Raw genomic sequence first — 20,523 nt, 5'->3', positions numbered from 1 at the left:
TCAGCTCAGTGCTTTGATTTGTTAGATAAAAGCTTTCTTACAGCTCTCTTAATTATGTTGCCCTGAACAAAAATTTCCACCAGGCTACAATGCATTTCTTTTTGAAAAACCCCTCCAGCACAAGAGGTTGAATATAATGGAGGCTTACACCAGATTAGATTGTTTTTTAAGAGCTTTTTTTCCTCTCTTGGCTTTCTTAAAGCAAAATCACTATGATTGTGTTGGCATTTCTTCAGTAGTGCCACATTCAGATCCAGCAGACAGCATCTGGAGTGAATGTGCACTGTTCATGTGCACTGTTCACAAATATGCCCAGTCCTGTAGATTTAATTTAATTATAATAAAAAAATGTTGAGAGTTACATATATGCAGGCTTTTTATCATTTTTAAATAATGTGAATTTTGGATGATAGGGGAGAGCGGGGCATATTATCACACTTTTCACTCTTTCTTACATTTCTTGGGCGCACCATCACAATAGAATAAATGTCATACCAAATGAAAGACTGAAGTCTCAGGCCCCTTTTTTTATTCATTATGTCTTCATATCTGATCTCAGTTATAGAGGGTTAAGCAGACGGTGTGCTCTTGTGACAGTTAGCCCCATCAGTCACATTGGATTGTTGTCACACAAATAAAAACACAACCAAGTCATTCTGAATAAAAAATTTTTTCATTTAAAATTAAAAACCAAATATAACTTCATCAAAGGATCAGTGGGTTAGATTCATAGTTCCGGCGCACATAAATTGACTTGTCTTGGGTACAAGCAAGCAGGCTCAGGTAAAAGCCTGTCTTGTTTAGTCCAGGGATATGTTCGCTGCTATATGTATATAATCCATTTACAGTAACATTAGTGCTATTACAAGGAAGTCATGGACAACTTGACCAAAACTGGCATGTGCGCTAATTAGGGCTATATCTCAAGGTCAGCTTAACATAGGACTGCAGCTAAAGTATCCAAATCCAAATCCACACTTTATTCTCACCTCAGTTTAGTGTGATTTTTACCACATGTAAACAGGAAGGTGTCCTCAGAACTCTAAGTCACACAAAATGGTTATTACATTTTTGAGGTAGTACCGCTCATTTTTGGAGTAATGAACAGTGTGACAACTTACCCATGTGACAACTGGCCCTCATCCAGAGCGATGTACAGTTGATTAGACTAAGCAGGAGACAGTCCTCCCCTGGAGCAATGCAGGGTTAAGGGTCCAACAACTGTACGAAACATATGTACAAAATTGTATTACATATTGTTATGTCTATCTCATGAGTGCTGAATTTTGATTGCCTGATGGCGGCCATGTTTTTTAAGATATGGCAGCAACTTCTTCAGGCCAAATCATATATATTCTGTCTTGAACCGAGGCCATGACACTGCATACAAAATTCCAAGTCATTTGGCCATTTGCTTCAAGAGTTATCACCATTTTCACATGTTCCCCTGCAAGAGCGTCATCTATTGACTGAGTAGAATAAAATTGCGCATGCATCCTTGTTTTGATATGCCGTGTAAATTTTTGTGACAATCTCACTTATATTACAAAGTTATCTGCAATTTTGTGATATATCACTCCCACATCAATTTATTGGCTCCTTATTCATCCATAAATTTGAAGGTATGCACGTTTTACATGTTTTTGTCGGACCATGGTCTAAGAAGGATGTACAGCAACTTTCATACAAATTAATTCATTTTTGTAGAATAAACATTTTGAGTGTTTCTCAAAAAAATCTAACATGGCTGACTTTAATAGTCCTTTAGGCAAATTGCTATGAGCCAAGACATCTGAGGGGAAAATATATATATTCTACACTACACAGTTAAAAAGTTATAACCCAAACTATTTACTTTTTCCTATAGTGCCACCACCTGGCCAATCTGGGATCCAATTAGAGGGTGGGAATGGAAACCAACTCGCCAAATTTGGTTGGGCAACAATGTACAGTTTTGCTGTGCAAACACTTTTCAGGCAATAAAATAGAATAAAAATCAGAACAAGTGCTTGGACCCCTAATTATTTTTGTCACAATGGATTGAAACAGTTTTGTGCTTTCTGTTGTCAAGTGACACACATAATGTAAGTGTCCATGTAAATGTGGCTGCAATCAAAATGAAAAACTCAAAATGAGTTATCACACACCTCCAAATTGTAATTTTTGATTGACTGTAAATATGAGGGAGGCTTGCTGCTAATTGCCAAACATCCAAATGATTGCTAAAAAATATAATTCTACAATGTTCTCAAACTGTTCTACACTAATTAAATTAAATTAAATTAATACTGCCTCGTGTTGTCTCTAGTTTAACAGTAACCTTGAAAGAACAATAATCAAATAAAGGAATAAACTGAACCTTTTAATTTGTTTGTTTGTTTGTTTATTTCACAGGAATAAAAACAATACTTAAAAGAACAAACATAGTCTTAGGCCCAACTAAGAGTGAAGAAAAGTAAATAAAGAAACAAAGAAAAGGAGAAGAGTTAAAAATATGAGAGAAAGTATAGATAGAAAAACAATGAAGAGAATACAGATAACGTTTTTTGATTAAGTCATTTTGTTAGTTTCTTAATATGTGGTCTAAAGGTGAGATATTTGTACTGATGAGGAGCGGCAAGAGGTTTATTAGCTATGGTGATGGGATCAGGTGTGGAGAACTGCTTGCGTGGAAAAACATTAATTCAATTTTCTTCACACTTAAATTCAGATGTTTGAGCCAGGAGTGGAGGGTGTTCATGTCACTGTTGAGTTTTGTAGTGATTTGTGTTGGGGTCTCATCAGATGTGTATGTAACTATAACATCAGCATACAGAAGGCAGTGTGAGTTTGGACAAGCAAGCTTAGGAGGGCATGCCAGCTGCAAATAGTTAAAGGATGTTCACGTGTCACAATGAAGAACAGCTTTTAGCCTGTCACCACTGCATTTGTATCAACCAGCATGGATAGGAAGTCACTTTCGAAATATTTGAGTTTAACCAGCTTGATTCAGTCTATGGTTGTCCAGAGCATAAATACACTGCAGCTGACCAGTAGGTCAGCCTGTGCTCTTCTACATTAGCTACAGCACCACCTACAGGGTTCCTAGGTCATAGGATCTGATCCAAGGACACTGGTGGTGTCAATCATTACTGACAGACAGTAGCTCGTAAAGTTATACTCTAATATGTAGCCCCCCCCCCCACCTTGCATTTCCCATTTGAGCCCTGCTACTATTAAGCATCTCACTGACTAACACTCACTTCCCCCACACCTGGAAAAACAACAGAACATTCCAGCATTATCATATGGAAGGTGCACAGATCAACCAAGGTCTGTGATCATGCCAGGAAGACTGGATGGGTCAGGTTGATGTGAACAAAAAGCTCCTTTTCCCCCCTCAAAATATTTTCCTGGCTTCATTTGCAAATTAGTTCTGCTTTCAGCATCAGCTCACTCACACATCAAACTTCAGTGATACATTTCTTTTCAGGATATAAGCAGTCTTAAACTGTCTTTTATGACCTTATCAAAAAACAAGATCAATAAATGTCCTCCTGCCTGTAAAATGTTTTGTAACGGCATTTCCACTCTACTACTGATTGCAGGGTTTAGTTCCAGCTGAGCTGATTTCCTTGCTTTGTTTGAGCTGTTATTTCAACTCTGATTTGGGTTTGATGTACAGTACAGTGATGTGAAAAAGTATTTGGCCCCTTTCAGATTTTCTCTATTATTGCATTTGTCACACTTAATAGTTTCAGATATTCAGACAAAATGTAATATTAAACGTTTTATTATTTAATTTACTAAATGAAAAATGTTATCAAACACACATATCACCCGTGAAAAAAATAACAGCCCCTAACTGGTTGTGTCAGCCTAGATTCAGCTGTAAATTATGCAGTACAGTATGGAACACATTTGTTGGCTAAATGGTTTTAAGCCATCAATGGTCGAAGGTATCAAATGAACCTCAAACCACTGTTTTGCTGTGAGATTTTCAGTAGATACCACAAGTTGTTCCTCCTGAATATTTTTTCCATTGAGTTCAACATAAAATTTGTCTGAAGAAACTAATCTTGTAGTATCTACAGCATATCTGGTAGCAGCATGATGGTTTAAAGCCAGGCCAACAAATGTGTTCCATACTGTATCAGCATAATTACAGCTGAATCTAATCCCACCCACCAATTCCAATTGAGATCCATTTAAATGCAAAGAGTTTTAGTATCGCTTGTAGGACAACCTGAAAATAAGATATCCGGATCAGGAAGTCATGGCATGCAAAGAATATGCGACCAAATACAAACCATGACTCTTTTATTTTACTAATTAATTATTATTAATTATTCGTTAATTTGTCTCAAACATTGAAACAGGTGACGATATGAGTCTGTGCTTTGACCACAAATGCATTGTTTGATTACAAACAGAGATAATAAAATATTAAATCAGAAAAAGAGAAGGTGACCCAAAACCTTTTAACAGTAAATATAGCTAAAAATGTATATATGTATGTAAGTCAGTATTTCAAGTCAGACTTCCTCAGGGTTCAATCATCGGCCCTCTTCTATTTAATCTTAATATGCATAAAGTATTGGATGTCCCATAATTTTATGCAGACGGCACGGATGGTGCAGTGGGTAGCACTGCCGCCTCACAGCAAGGAGGTCCTGGGTTCGAATCCTGGTCGGCCAGGGCCTCTCTGTGTGGAGTTTGCATGTTCTCCCCGTGTTTGCGTGGGTTGCCTCCGGGTACTCCGGTTTCCTCCCACAGTCCAAAGACATGCAGGTTAGGCTGATTGGAGAGTCTAAATTGCCTGTAGGTATGAGTGTGTGAGTGAATGGTGTGTGTGCCCTGTGATGGAATGGTGACCTGTCCAGGGTGTATTCCTGCCTTTCGCCCAATGTTTGCTGGGATAGGCTCCAGCCCCCTGCGACCCTGTTCAGTTCAATAATTTTATGCAGCTAAACAAAGTTAAAACTCAGGTGATTGTCTTCAGTAGTACAGCTAAAAGAAAAAGTAAAGGTTCAACTTGATGCTTTGTCTTTTAAGTATAAGGATCAACCTAGGAATCTTTGTGTCATTGTAGATGCTGACCTTAATTTTAACGCCATGTCAAGTATCACAAGATCAGGTTTTTATCACCTAAAAAACAAAAAGAAGACGTTTTGTACCAAAGAAAAACTGGTGCAGGCTTTTATCACCAGCAGATACTGTAGCTACAACAGGACTACTGTAATGGGCTTTATTCTGGTCTACCCCCAAAAAACTGAGATGACTCCAGCTCATTCAGAATGCTGCTGCCCGAGTTCTGACTGAAAAAAGATAACAGTACGCCTATGCTAGTCCTAGTTTATAATGCATTGCATGGGCTGGCCCCAAAGTATATTTCTGACCTGCTTGTGAGTTATGAGCCAACCAAGTCCCTGAGGTCACCTGGCACTGGGGTAAAATCAAAATTTGGTGGAGCTGCTTTCTGCTACTATGCACCCGAATGTGGATACAGCCTTCCGGGTAACTTAAGATAGGCTCCAATTCTTGCTGTATTTAAGAGTGGGCTCAAAACTTTCCTCTTTTCCATGGCCTTTGACTAGTGTGTTTATTATGTACATTTCAGGTTTTTTCCTGCACTGATTTTGTATATACACTCACTGTACACCTAGTTATTCATGCAATTATCTAATCAGCCAATCGTGTAGCAGCATTGCAATGCATAAAATAATGCAGATACGGGTCAGGAGCTTCAGTTAATGTTCACATCAACCATCAGAATGGGAATAATGTGATCTAAGTGACTTTGGCTGTGGAATGATTGTTGGTGCCAGACAGGGTGGTTTGAGTATCTCAGAAACTGCTGATCTCCTAGGATTTCCACACGCACCAGTCTTTAGATTATGCAGAGAATGGTGCGAAAAACCAAAAACATCCAGTGACCAGCAGTTCTGTGGGCAGAAATGCCTTGTTAATGAGAGAGGACAGAGGAGAAGGGCCAGACTGGTCAAAGCTGACAGGAAAGTGACAGTAAAGCAAATAACCACACATTACAACAGTGGTATGAACATCTCTGAACACACAACGTGTCAAACCTGTACGTGCATAGGCTACAGCAGCAGCAGACTTAATAAGTCTAAAAATAAGTCTAATAAATACCTAATAAAGTGCTCACTGAGTGTATTTTATGTAAAGCACATTGGATTTCCAGGTGTAGGAATGTGCTATACAAATAAACTTGAACAATGTAGTCCAGTTCCTTGACCTGATTCCAGGAGATGGGGGACGGAGCACAAGTCTTGCAGACGGGATGACTCATAGCTACAGATCTGCTGAAGTGAAGGCAGCTTCACAGAGGAAATCCCACAGAAGAACGAGCAAGTTAATTTGAGTCTCTTTTCCAGGAATCAGGTGCAGTACGCTAGCAAATGCCCTTTGAGTAGCATGACAAGTGATGTACATTATGATTCAATTCTACAATGTACAAATATAAACATCACACAGCCAATTCGCATTGTGCATTATCTTCCTGATGGTCAGTTTTAGTAGCCAGGTGTCAACTCAGGCTTTCATTTGATAATTTAACAATTTACTTATTTTTATGCAGTTGTTTGGCACAATATGAACTTGGGAATTTTATTCTTCATGGCATGCATAGCTACATCTGACACAACGTGGCTTACATAACCCCACTAAACATGAAGCACCTAATTAAGCAAAATGAACTGCTTGTTAAAATTCTGAGATTGCAATTATGGTTGGAACAAAAACCAGCATACACATGGGGCCCCCAGGAGTCTGGGAACCACTGAGCTGGATAACAAAGTAAAACCAGAAATAGCTCTTAATTCAGTCCATGTTCCAGATTTGGGCAGGGTCCTGGTTCTACTCAATGGTTCTACAGCTAACTCAGTAATGTGCTTTATGGAACTGCTCCCAGGTTTTTTTTTGTTTTTTTTTTTGTTATTTTCTGTTCACTTTTGTTCAATTTGCATGAATTAAACTGCCTTTCCTTTCCTAATATTGTTTAATGTATGTCAACTGTTTGGATAAATGAGTACTTATGTAAAAGTTTGTCCCCCACAGTTGGTTTTGGATTTAAAAAATTAAAAATACATTAAAAAAAGGTTCCACCAGTATTGTTTCATTGATTCATTGATATATACTCTTTCAACTCATGGTAACCAGACAACCAATTAAGCACAGCATTTCTATTCACTGATATTAAGGGGCATATATACTAACATACTGAGCACGCCTTAATTTGTATTATTGAAAAACACCAGTCCTGCAACACAATTCCCCCTTAAAGAACTTGCTCAGACATTGTCCAGGTTGAGTCAAACCCTGATCAGGATTCAATCAACAGCTCAATCAAACCTGATTAGAAGCAAAATAAATAAATAAATTGAGTGTTTTCCTGGCATTGTCATTGTTCTATGAAGAATGACAAATCATGCTGTTTAACTGGGTGTATGCCCGAATCATTAGTTTGGTTGCAAGTTTATAGGGTTAGAATAGTATGGTGGTATTTCTCTCATACTTGCCATTGCTTCTGAAGTATGCAGTTTGCTTAGTTGACAGTACATACAGTACATTAAGGACAGTTGTTATGGAGGCTATGTCAGGGACATACAGCGCATATCTCCGACTCTTTTCCTCAGCCTCATAATGGCTTCCCTGACATTCATTGGCACAACTCTAGTTGACAAACGCCAATAACAGACTCCAACAGGTCTAATCAGGAACAGCTGAGAAGCCAATTGTCCAATTACATTTTGTCCCCTAAAAAGGGGGACTATGGATAAAAATGGGTTGCAATTCCTACACAGATCATGTGATATTGATGTAAATATACTTAAACGAAAGTGCACATCACCTCATATTCATCATTTCATTTAGAATCGAATGTGCTGGAGAGCAGAGCCAAAAGATATATATTACTCAACGTTTTGCCCTGTAAATCCCTACATACATTTAAAATACAATTAATCTTATCATATCCTGCTCCTACACCACAAATCTCTATCTACCTACTTAGACTGCCTATATACTGTCAAAATCAGTGGCAGGCGGAGAGAGGTGCATTGATTTCTGGACTACATTTACCATTTTACCGTTTACAGGCCAACTTCTGCAAGTTCCAACTTATGCAATCTTGCAGTCTTGTCAATTATCCATCCAATTATCTGTATTTTCCTGAAACGCTCATAGGAGACAGTGGGCTTACCGTACATGAAACATTTTACCCCTAATCTGTGAGTGGAGTGCCATTGGTGTATACACCTAATTTGAGCCAGGGTAACTGGTAGAAACAAAAACCGCCATACATATCGGCTTTCCAGGAATACAGTTGCCCATTCTTGATCCAGATGGTCAGCTCTGCAACAATGGAAGTAGTCTCTGCCATCGCTACATGTCAAAGAGTTCTGATTTGCTGGAATATTATGAATATTCATAAAGGATATGGCAGCCAACAGAGCCAGCATAAGTGACTGAACAGGGTCCTCACTGAACTCTTAGAAGACGGTACAAAGCACAGAAAGAATACAGGAGCTGACCTGCTTTTTACTCAGAACTGTGGTAAAACACAAGGTGAAACCGAGACATTGCTGCATGACCGAATTGCTCAGGTGACTAGAATGTTGGCAATTCAACCCTTTTTTCATAGAAATGATTCGGACTTTAATTGTGATCCATTGGAAAAATGCAGTTTTACAAAAGTAATGTTTGAATATTATACATATTTAAAAAGTAATTAAAAACAAGGAGTTTCAGATACACCAGAATGGGTTCACTAAGGAAAGCCTACTATAAATAGCTTTTGACTGAGAGATAATTTGCAAATAAGTATATTAGAACACTGGATCAAAAGAAGGAAAACAGTAATACCAAACTTAATTACATGATTGATTTTCCTTTGTTCGCCAGTAAAAATGACTTGAAATGAGCAGCAAAAACAAACACGATTATTTAAATGCTGACAATTTAAGACATTCCCAATCTGACTGTTAGACATGATTGAGAAGAAAGCAAATATGGCTGCGCAACAGGAAGAAGTGAAAATCAAAAACATAAATGAAGACACATTTGGGACAGTACTCATCACAATGCAGAGCTTGAAATAAAAAAACAACAATAAAAAAAAAACATGAACTGACAGTCGATTAATTAATTACAGTTTAGCTCAAGGATAAGAGGCACCTAACCATTTTTTTAGGCCCACAAATTAATCTGCTGTACAAATGGGCTGACGGTACCGCCATTTCTTTCGATAGCTGTACCAATTTTACAGAAACATTTTCTTCAGAACTAGTGTCCAGTAGCTTACAAAAACACATGCAACTGCACCATTTTTTCCTACCGCATATGATACAAAATAAGGCATTTCAGTGTGTATGTACTGGAAATATATTTTATGTTGATTTTGCCCAACCTGTAAAAAGACAATGAACATAAACTGATCATTCTTCTTTGTGTGTGTGTATGTGTGTGTGTATATATACATACATATACACACACACACACACACACACACACACACACACACACACACCCATATGTATATGTATATGTATGCCCATGTGTGTATAAAAACAAAACAAAACAAAAACAAAAAAAAGACGCCGTAAGGAAGTCCTTGCGACGGGCGTGCCGTCACTCAATCACCTCGCTGGAGACGGTGACGAGCTGTAATGGGATTTCTGAATTGGAGAGGATCTCGTGCGCGCTGGCAGAATTGACGGTAGCAAGGCCAGGCATGGAGCCCTGCTGGATGTTGGTGAGGATGAGTGTGGTGCCGCCAGCCGTGATGATGCTGTCCGAGGAGGCCACAGGCTCCACCGTGGCCATTGCTGCGCCACTCGAGTTCACGCCTTTTTTGTTCTGGTGCGTTTTGATGTGCTTGGCCAGGTGGTCGCTCCGCATGAAGCGCTTGGAACATTCCGGACACACAAACTTCTTCTCCCCTGTCACATAAATGATAGGACAGGTGTTCAGAAGTGGAGAACAAAGCAGTGCTTATGGTGCACTCTACCCCTTCTCACCTCATCAACTTTCAAATCTTTGATCCTGAAGCTGAAATCTGTATGGATGCCCTTCGGCAAAAATCTCAGTTAAAGGCCAACATGCTTATTTTTAGTGTTTTTGAGCTTTTCATATCATCCTGGAGCTTTCACTTTGTGTTCCATACGGAGTAAAACATTTGCAATTTTGGTATGCATATTTTAGGGTCTATCTGCTATTTTTCAGAGCAGTCTGTAAAACTATTTCCCATGGGACCTGACATATGTTTTTGCATAATTATGGAATGACGTTGCTGAATGTTAACACAGAAAGCTGACCACAGGAGGCTGAGGGGGAGGGGAAATTGTGCTCTGGGGCAAGGTTAGGGACTTAAAACTATAAGGAGCAAAGCAGAATAAAATCTCTGCCCGAGGGAATCTGCCCCTAAAAGTATCTTTCTGCGCTATTTACCGGTGTGTGTTCTCCTGTGTCTCTGCAGCTCGTCGCTGCGTGTGAACCTCTTCCCGCAGAACATCCAGGTGCAGACGAAGGGCCGCTCCCCAGAGTGCCAGCGCAGGTGCGCCCGCAGGTGTGAGGTCTTCCCGTACACCTTCCCACAGCCTGGCATGTGGCAAATGTGCTGCTTCTTCTTCCCCATGTTTGAGCCTCTGAAGCACACACACACACAAACACAAACACACAGACACAGACACACAGACACAGACACAGACACACAGACACACACACATACACACACACACACAGACACACAGACACACACACATTAGCGTTCATGGCCACTCACACTTTTCCTCACATTATGCTAACCACATTTTCTATTCAATGCATTATTGGATCGGTTTTGCTGTTGTGTTGGTAGATGCATCACACAGAAATCTTTAGGTTAATGTCAGGTTCAGGTCTGAATCACTCCGCTTTGTTATGGGCTACAAAAGCACAATTTGACAAAATGAAACAAAAATAATTGCGACAACAATTTCACAATACCCGCCCCAATGTCCCTGGCATCCGCGATGAGTGGTAATGATATTCCCCCCCCCCCCCCCCCCAGGCCTTTGGAGGCACTCACCTCCCACCAGCCTCCTTACAGTTGGGGCAGGTACAGGCCACCCTGCGCAGCCGTTTGCCCTCCTGTCCATGCGACTCCATCTCCTCGTCCACCAGCCGCACGCGCAGGTGAGACAGGTCGCTGGGGTTGAGGGTGGAGTCGCTGGCCAGCTGCCACTCCTCCGAGTCCGGCTCCTCCTTAATCTGGATATCTGAGGTGAGGAAACAGTCAGTATTACCTGCCCTTCAGCCAGACACCATCTCCCACACAGCTTCCACAGCAACGCATGCCAACAAACGACTGTGTGCCTACTCCGTAATTAAATATTACAGAGCTTGAGATCTGTAGCCAAGTAGGAAATTTGACAGTTAACATGTTCAGCAAAACATTATATGCTGTTGCACTGAGCTCAGCTGCTCGATACAATTTAAGTCTATTAAACGTATGCATATGAAAAGTTTAAGTCAAGTACGTTATTGAGACCACATCTATATATGCACAAACTATGAACTTAGATTTTAATAGAAAATCTATATCACAGCATTAATTCATAATAAACCACATTTAGAACTTCTAATTTAAAACTAAACACTAAACTACACAGCCAAGACCGATCTATTTCATGGTGGAGAAGAAGCCAAGGTTGAAAACAGGCCTACTGCTGTTTGAACACAAACTGCCAGCTCGGTGCCTTCATTATACACATCCAAAGAGGCACAATTTCGGCTCCCCATGGGAACTATAGTACAAGACGACTGAAATCAACAAGCAAAAATGGAACCGAGTGGAACCCAGCTCCAGCCCCCAACCCCTCTCCAAGCCTCTTTGATGAAGCACCCAACCCCCCCCACAAAAAAAAAAAAACACTGTCTGATCACAGCACTGATTCCACATGGGCAATAACACCAAAGCCCTCAAGAAAAGCAATAACGCACGGCGTGTACTTCCCGCTGGAGCCCGGCTGTGCAACACAAAACACCATTGTTGTGCGCAGCATGCCGACGCAGTTTAGCCCAAATAACCCTGTTTGCAGGGAGCCGGGCGTGCAAGGCTCGTCCTTCTGACAAAAACTTTGTTCTGAACTTGAACGGTATGCGCCAATAGCTTTGCTCTAACGGAACGCACAAAACCGCAGATTCATCGACACCAATTTACCCTGGCGAATGACCTGACCTTGACACGGCACTACAGAGCCTGCTGCACAGAGCAGGGTGAGTTCAGTACCACAGCTCCAGTACACAGCAGCTCACCAGCTTAGATATCCAGGGTAATGATTTTAAGTTAATTTAAATTCACACAAATACTGCAGTGATAACCTTGCATGAACAATTCACCCAAAAACAGAAAAAGAACTAAATAAAAACAATTTCTGCATACCATCAGACAACAGTACAAACACCTAAGAGTACAGCAGATACACTATGCACTTGTTTGGGCTTGCAATTAACTGCTTAATATTGGCCTGCAAGCATCCTTGTATAGCTAACATTCGGCAAAGGGAAAAAAATGTATAAAAACTAATTACGAAAGGAAGTGACGTTATAAATAGAGCTACCAGAATAGGTTTGTTATGGTTAGAGTGTGCTCATGATTAAGCTAAGTTACATAGCTAGGTGCAATCTCCCACAATGGTGTTACCAACATGGAGCACAGTCCACTGGTAGCGATAGATAAGACTTAACGTTTGGGGAAACTAGCTCTTGGTAAAATTAATGCTAACATTAACAAACACTTACTATTGGGTTACTTTTTTGTAAACCTTGCCAATGTACTGTCATTTCAACCAACATGAAGATGGATTATACTTCCAAAAACTATCTTGTGGTCATTTATTCAAGCAGGTGATGCCAGTTGACTGACTGGGACTCTTTTGTCATACATAGCAACAGTCGCTGAGGATGGTGGGATAAATGTATATTTTGCTAAGATGTTTTGTTAACGATTAATTGATGATTTCAATTTCACATCCCTAGCTTAAAGTAAACTTATCAATACCACAGCAATACTAAAACATGGCTGACGCAACACAAAACACAGAGAGAAGACGTATTTAATGCACCACCACTGATGCTGATGAAGTGAAAATGTAGGCTGTGTGAATAAGAGACAAACAATTTGCAATACTTATTCAGCCAGTGCCATATGTGGAGAACATAAAGAGAACAGAAACATTTATATTTATTGGAGCAGTGCACTGCTTTAATTGCATTTGTTCCCCAAAACTGACTTAAAGTGCTAGCTGCATATTTAAGGCTCATATTCTTTGCTTAACAGAATTTGAAAGTTGAAATATTCTGTTAGAAAACTTAAATGTTAAATTTTTCCTTGATGTGTCACATATGGATGTCAGACCAGATTTACATAACACATGTATCGTCCTGTATCACAAGATATCACTTCTAGGTTTTAGACGAGTGTAATAAATTCGGCTCCAGTTGGACAGTAACACATTTTTTTGTCATTTTTGTTCTGTACTCTAGAACTGAGTCTGAAAGGATATAATGACAATGAGGTTGAAGTACAGACTGTCAGTTTTAACTTGAGGGTATTTTCATCAGATGAACATTTTATAAATGACAGCACCTTTTGTACATGCACCCCCCATTTTAAGGCACATCATATTTTTTGAATTGCCATTTTAATTTGTGTCATTAGTGAATGCAGAAGACAACTGTTTATGTCTAGTCTTGATTCTAGACTTTGCAATTGCCTTTGGAGATTGTTGTTTGGGTGTGACAACCGCAGTGTCGATGCAAATTAAGCTGGCCATCAAAAGAAAACTCAAAAAAACTTTATTTTCAAGTCTAATGCAGGTTTAATATCCATGTAATGTAGGAGGCTTAGCTGAACATAGTAATTTGGAAAATATTTATATCTTTGTCTTAATTGTTATGAGATAACAGCGTTATGGATGTGACATCTGAAATGCACATTGTTTGACGATCTACTTCCCAATCAAATTTATCATAATACATTTGTTGTCATCTGAAATGGTTCTGAATGTCAGTTTTAACATTGAGATAACCATCTGAAATGGTTTTGAATGTTTTCAAGATGGCCGTCAAATAAAATGGATTTAAATGGTAACTAATACGGGACTAATAAATACATTTTTAAGCATTTTTCTGTTGTTAGTCTACATTTTATCAGATTTCAAAATGGTTTTATCAGATTTCATAATGAGTTTAATTGGGAAGTAAGTAAGTTCATGCTCAAGGTGAAACTACTGTGCAATTGCCCTAATGTTCTCGTTTTGTCTAGTTTGGAAAACCCAGCGGACGGCGTCTATTTAAACGCATAGCCCAAATAAAGGGATGGTATTGTCCTTTTGGCATCAAGAAAACCAATCGCCATTCACAACTCAAAGTAAACGCATATAAACACATGTGCGATAGTCTTGAGAAAGATGGAATCTGGAAAGTTAATTGTTGAGATGGAAAAGCACTGGGAGTTGCAAACTATGACTTTCAGCCCACCTTAAAACAGAAACGTCTTGGGGTGAAGTTGCTGCCAATTGCAACAGATATTGTATGATGTAGCCCATTTGAGTCATTTGGATGGCTTGTATTTCTTCTCAGTGAGAACTATGTTAAAACAAAATATGTAGTCTATTTGCCAATACAGACATTGCTGTTTATATAGGTACAGTTTGTTTTTTTCCTTTATCACAGAGTGAATAGAGGTTGTGAGATGGTCTGTAAACCTAAAGCCAAACATGAAATGTGCCAATAAGGCTAATCAAATGATACATCACCTTGGAAAAAAGCAAAAATACAAAAATGATACATCACCTTGGAAAAATGAAATTACATCAAATATAAGTTAAGTATCCTATTTTAAACTGTATCAATCAAGATACAAGCAGCCTTTACAATGTAATTGTGATATTAACGAAAGTTTCATTAATATTTATGTACATGGGATTGCAAACAATGTCTCTAAAGACAGTTTCGGAGCCTGGTGGACTATGCGTTTAGGTGTTTGTTTTTTTTTCTCTTTATTTGTTTTTCAGTTCAATTATATTTCAAGTTCAAGGAAATTTATATTTCTTTTTTTTTCTTTTTTTATTAAAATTTAGTTCCAGAAATGCATTTGGACTTGCATCCAATGAGTCAATGAGTTTAAATAAATAAATCTCAAAATTTACCTAAATAATCGTGATTATAATTTTTGCCATAATAGAGCAGCCCCTACAGGACATGACAGGACATAGGTTAAATAAAGACTGCTTTTATTATTTCTTCAATAAAGAGCCCCAGGTGACCTAGTCTCCACAATGTCCTCCACCAGTTTACACTAGGGTTGCAGAATATGTCATGTATTTATCAACATCAAGATACGAACATGCAAGATAAACACATCACGAAAGACTGCTTCAACTGCGATGAATAGTATTTATTTAAATTGATGTTATGTTAAATTGATTGGCTGTTCATGAGCAATTTGGTCAATAAAAGCATGCTGGGAATTTCTTTATTTTCGAATTGTTTTAATTCAGAGGGCATAGGCTATTCATTGTCTGGTGTCTATGTTAGCAGTGCACGTAAAGCAGAAAGACATTAGAACGGTGCACACTTCAATATCTGTGTAGTTATCACAAGCCATATCGTCATCGCAATATTCAATGTTATCGTGCAGCCATAGTTTACACACAAGATGTACAAGATCTGGTGAACTGTACCTCCGGGGCTGCCCGTATCCTCAGCCTGCTGGAACTGAATCCCGGACCCGGCCACCGAGTTCACTGTCACCGTCTGTAGGTTGGGGATCTGCCCACTGATGCTGACGGGGCAGGTGCCCAGCTCTCCCCCCTGCCCCAGGGACACAGCCTGCACAGGCGCCAGTGTGATCTGCTGGGAAGGGCCGCTGGGCAGCTGGAGGTTCTGCAGGTTCTGGACGCCCTGTACCTGGAAGGTCTGCCACTGGATCTGCCCAGACGGCGTGACGGTCTGGGCCTGGATGAGGAAGGTTCCAGGGTTGAGGAGCTGCAGGTTCTGAATGGTCTGCCCCACCGTGTGCATCTGTTGTTGGGCCCCTGCCGTCTCGCCGACTTGGCCCACCTGCTGCAGCTGGATGATGGGCTGGGCTGAGGACACCTGGAGGTTCTGGACCTGGTTCTGCTGCGTGTAGCCTTCGTGGAGGTCCGAGGCGTCCACCTGTCCACCGGCCAAGGGTGCCACCGTCGCCTGCGTCAGGACCCCCGTGCTGTCGATCGTCAGCTGGGAGGACCCTGTCGTTGGCACGTACATGTCCTGATGAGCGCCGGGCTCATCCGTAGACAGCGACTGTGAGATGGGCTCACCACACTTATCGGAGCTCTCAGGGCCATCCAGAGGCTGCCCAGCCATAATCAGCTGGCCATCGGAGGTGACGCTAGTTGCTATTGTCTGGGCTCCAGAGAGACCCAGGGAGTCCAAGTCTACACTGTTTATGGGTACAAAGGTAATGTTTCCCGGCAGTCCAACAGGCACATTAGTGACGACCTGACCCTGGCTGTTATATGTGGAGCTCCCAATGGAAACTCCTTGCATCTGCTGCACATGCCCAGTCTGTGATATGAGGTTGTGGGTGTTAAGAATGTCTGTGGAAGTTGTCCCTGACGCATTTATGTTTTGACCCGCATCCTGCAAGATCTGGATCTGCCCCGTGGCATCCTGACCCAGAGTGGTCCCATCCACAGTAGATGTGGAAAACCCCAGGTGTCCATCTGCAGTCTGGATCTGTGGGATCACCTGGTAATGAATGTTAGGCACTGTGTTGGTGGACGTGTCGGTCCCGGACGTTACAAATATTGATTGGCTCTGAAGGTTCTGGATTGGGAGAACGTACTGTCCGTTTGACGCCACTATCCCAGTGTTTGGAATATGCACTATGCCTGGCTCCTCTTTTATCGTCGCCGTGGGAGTCAGTACCTCCCATCTATCCGATGTCCCTGTTAGCTGTATTGATGTGAGGTCTGTGGTCTGAAAGGTTAAACAGATAACTTTGGTTAATAGTGCTTATGAATACAAGGACTTCTTGGGTACATTCAACAAACTGAAAAAATAAAATAAAATAAAATCAATTTTAAAAAGCCAGAAAGCCAGGAAGCATTTTACTTTGCAAAAACAAATTTTTTTTTTTTAAATTGTGAGATTTGCCATCTCAAAATGTTGTAGATGGAATGTTTGAATCAGGTTCACTATAAGGCACTGCTTCTTTTCAGAAGTAATATGACAAGTTGGCAAATCAGGAATATCGAAGCATGGTAAAGCAACCTTTAATGGTGATGGTTCCGGACTCCCTTTCACCCCTTGAAAATGTTTATTTAACTCATGTCATTTCTTCTCAGTGTTTGGTTACAGCTTCCAGGCTGCGATCTAAAGGGGCCGAGATCCAAAATAAAAGAACATTGAGGGAGTGGAACAATGTAATTAGCTTACATTTCCCCATGTTAAAACAAAAAAATATATAATTTGGAAAAAGTTTACCTTTGAAGCTGGACGTGCCTAATGCATCTTATCGCTAGCAACTGCATTCATATTTCTCAAAACATTGTTATTTCATAGAGAACCTGGGATGACATTAGCCCAGGAAGTAAGAGCAGTCACCTGTCAGTCGGAGGGTTGCCGGTTTGATCCCACCCTGGGTATGTCAAAGTGTCCCTGAGCAAGACACCTAACCCCCAAATGCTCCTGACGAGGTGGTTGGTGCCTTGCATGGCAGCCAATTGCCGTCGGTGTGTGTATGAATGGGTGAATGAAAAGCATCAATTGTACAGCGCTTTTGATAAAGGCACTATATGAATGCCAGCCATTTAGAACTGCACGCATTGATGATTCCACTGACATCATTGATTTGCATTAATTGTGGGGAATTCAGAACCTTATTTCAGTGCAGTACTGCTTTAACTCCTACACTAAATAGGTCAGTTTATTTCACTAGAAATTTATCAACGAAGTTGCAATTTCACCAATGAGAAATTAATTGTGCCAATCATACGAGTCATTACTAGCAGGCTTAGCAATCCTCTTCTCAACGAGAGGCCATGTTACCGTATGTACCATTGTTCTGTTATAATATGTTAACAAAGATGTTTAATAACTTGGCAGTTTACTTCTATTTTTGGATTTACAAATTCAACTTAAATTTGGTGAGGGGTAGGCCTATATTGTAATGCCGTATTTCAGTACCAATACAATAACACAAAAAAAAGTTAAGTTTCAAGTTCCTTGCAAACATTTCTGGTAAAGCAGAACTATGCCACGTTCCTGATAGAAAATCCACATTCTATACATATACAAGCTCCCTTAAGTCTGTTGTGGCAACATTTTGCATTAGCTGGCATTTTAGCTCAGCACAGAAAAGCAGAGGAATGGACCAGTCAGGCAATTTGTCCACTACCCATGGAGTTTCAGACAAGGTCAATTCCCTGGCCCGCTCCTCGAGATTTGCCCATGATGGAATGCTCACATGTCCCTCTAGATATGGAAGGGATCAGACAGATGTCCAGTTGTTCATATTCTGGTGCTACCGATGTCTATAATGTTTTTTCTGTTTGGCACTTTTAGCCTACTTGTTATGTCTTGTCTGACTGAAAGTTCACTATTTGGGGCCGTAGGAGTATCAAAAGCTATTCCTGGTTTAATTTCTTAAGAGAGCAATGCCATCATAAACAACACATGCCTCGAGGTGTCATTTTGTTTTTACAGTTTAACAAAATTACCAGAAATGTTCAAACGGTTCAGATGAAACGTCTAATTTGTTTTAAATGAGGGAAGGAAATACAACTTCAAATCTCCGCTCCGTGTACCATGCATAACGCCCGTGCATGGTTCATGGTGATCACAAGTTAAGAACACACATATCTTGCTCCAGCTTAGGCAGATGAGGGACGGCGACGACTGCTGAACGGTTTAGTTAACTTTTGTGTCCTGAAGATTTAGAAAAGCACAGAAAGTCGATCCTAAGAGCTGAAACGTGCAACAAACGTACATAAAAAGTAAATATATGTAATTGTTAAAAACGCTTCCGGGTGTTTGAGTTTCTGGGACCCTTAACGGCCAAATTTTGCCAGACCCAGGACTTGCGACACACTCTGAACACCGTGATTACTTGGACGCAGGGGCTGTAACGTTACCGCCGTATTACTGACAGCCCTCCCGTGCACTAGCACATAGTGGGATGCTGCGGGTTTTCGCTCAACTACGGGCGGTTCTAACGGAGGTGGTGACTTACCACGCCAGCGGCAGCACCGTTATCCTCCTCTGTCAAAGGCGACCCGATCTTGCTGCAGGTAGCTGCCAGCAGAGCGAGTGGTGACGGAGCGTCCTACCCACAATGGGCGGGTTTAAAAAGAAGAAAGTGGGTGGCCGTTAGTCCGGAGCGACACAGGAAGTACGACTTTTTTTTCCCTCCAACATCAAAATTTAAAACGTGCGAACTTCACAAAAACATCATGCACTTACAACTAATCCGACCGATGAGCAAATGAAAGGACGCTAGAGAAAAATACCTGGTCTACTCCACCGCTCGCTTGCTGTAGATAGTCGCTTTGACTGCTGTCCACGTCTAAGGCAGCCATTTCCTCTTGTTTCACTGACTGTTCAGGGGCTACAGAAAGGCACAGAGGGGGAAACTGAGCAAAACAAACCATCTAGCTTTCATTTATGCACGGTAAAACCACACAAAACAAATGCTAAACTAAGCCACAACGTAATTCAACCAAAAGTGAATTTCTATAGATTACAAATCGTAAGGTTATTGAAGCAAATCACATGTTTAACGTTGCTGGTGTTTATATTGCTAAACCGTAGCTAGCTAACTGCTAGCTGAGCTGCTGAAAAAGATTAGCTAGCTAAAGACTTAGCTAGCCAGGGTACAAACTCACCGGTGGTGGTATGCTTGAATCGGGTTAAATGTTACGTACCAGTCATATCGTGAATTTTTTTAATCGATAGATTCTCAGTTTATTTAAACGGCAAACATGATTATTTTAATCAAAGGCGGGCTGCGATCGGTGATTCGAGTCGGTTTTTTTCTATTTTGATTGACGGTGCGGGAAACACAAAAGGTGGGGCTTCCAGGCTAGACAGTAATGTTTGCGTCACGTACAGGAAGTCCAGCCTTTCTTCTTTAACACGATTGGTTGACTGGTTTGATTCCCAGAAATCTGGTTGGCCAAACTCCTTGTCTGTGATGTTTCTTGTTTCTGTATTTCCTGTTTATTATTAACAAGATGATACAAAATATCAGGGAAATTACTGCGAAGGCAGCAAAATGGCAGGAAGTAGGTAGACAACATTAGGAGTCGCATGTCAACGTGACCATGGTCTGGCTGATATCCTTTATTCATATACTTTTCATATACACAGTTCAACATTTACTTGACTTTCAATCTATATACATTTTCAATACAAACATAAACGCGCCCGTTTTCATCGTGTTAATATTCTATACCGGCACAAAATGCCATTTTAATTTTCCGTCTGTACAAT

The 20,523-nt window shown here is 40.6% G+C and overlaps 1 protein-coding gene across 4 annotated transcripts; it reads right to left on the bottom strand.

Annotated features, from left to right (window-relative positions):
* Window positions 1–8,633: 8,633 nt before the first annotated feature.
* On the bottom strand, window positions 8,634–20,111 carry sp3a (sp3a transcription factor). 4 transcript variants are annotated; one of them, XM_061236250.1, is made up of 7 exons: window positions 19,917–20,111; window positions 19,542–19,639; window positions 19,265–19,357; window positions 15,729–17,010; window positions 11,069–11,258; window positions 10,450–10,646; window positions 8,634–9,941 (listed from the first exon to the last, which is right to left on the bottom strand). In XM_061236250.1, exons 2-7 carry the CDS (start codon window positions 19,608–19,610, stop codon window positions 9,631–9,633), a joined length of 2,142 nt encoding a protein of 713 aa, XP_061092234.1. In that variant the 5' UTR covers window positions 19,611–19,639; window positions 19,917–20,111; the 3' UTR covers window positions 8,634–9,630. The 4 variants fall into 4 exon arrangements, with proteins under 4 accessions (XP_061092234.1, XP_061092233.1, XP_061092236.1 ...); XM_061236249.1 differs by having other exon boundaries at window positions 19,956–20,111; XM_061236252.1 differs by lacking the exon at window positions 19,265–19,357.
* Between the last annotated feature and the right edge of the window lie 412 nt (window positions 20,112–20,523).

This window comes from Conger conger, chromosome 3 (genome assembly GCF_963514075.1).
Source record: "Conger conger chromosome 3, fConCon1.1, whole genome shotgun sequence".
Taxonomy (NCBI): domain Eukaryota; kingdom Metazoa; phylum Chordata; class Actinopteri; order Anguilliformes; family Congridae; genus Conger; species Conger conger.
This window is presented reverse-complemented; position numbering and strand designations above follow the sequence as displayed.

Coding starts and splice junctions, on each gene's coding strand:
- sp3a (XM_061236249.1), bottom strand. Junction 11,259..15,728: donor GGATACGGGCAGCCCCGGAG/GTACAGTTCACC, acceptor TCCTCACCTCAG/ATATCCAGATTAAGGAGGAG. Junction 10,647..11,068: donor TGTAAGGAGGCTGGTGGGAG/GTGAGTGCCTCC, acceptor TGTGTGCTTCAG/AGGCTCAAACATGGGGAAGA.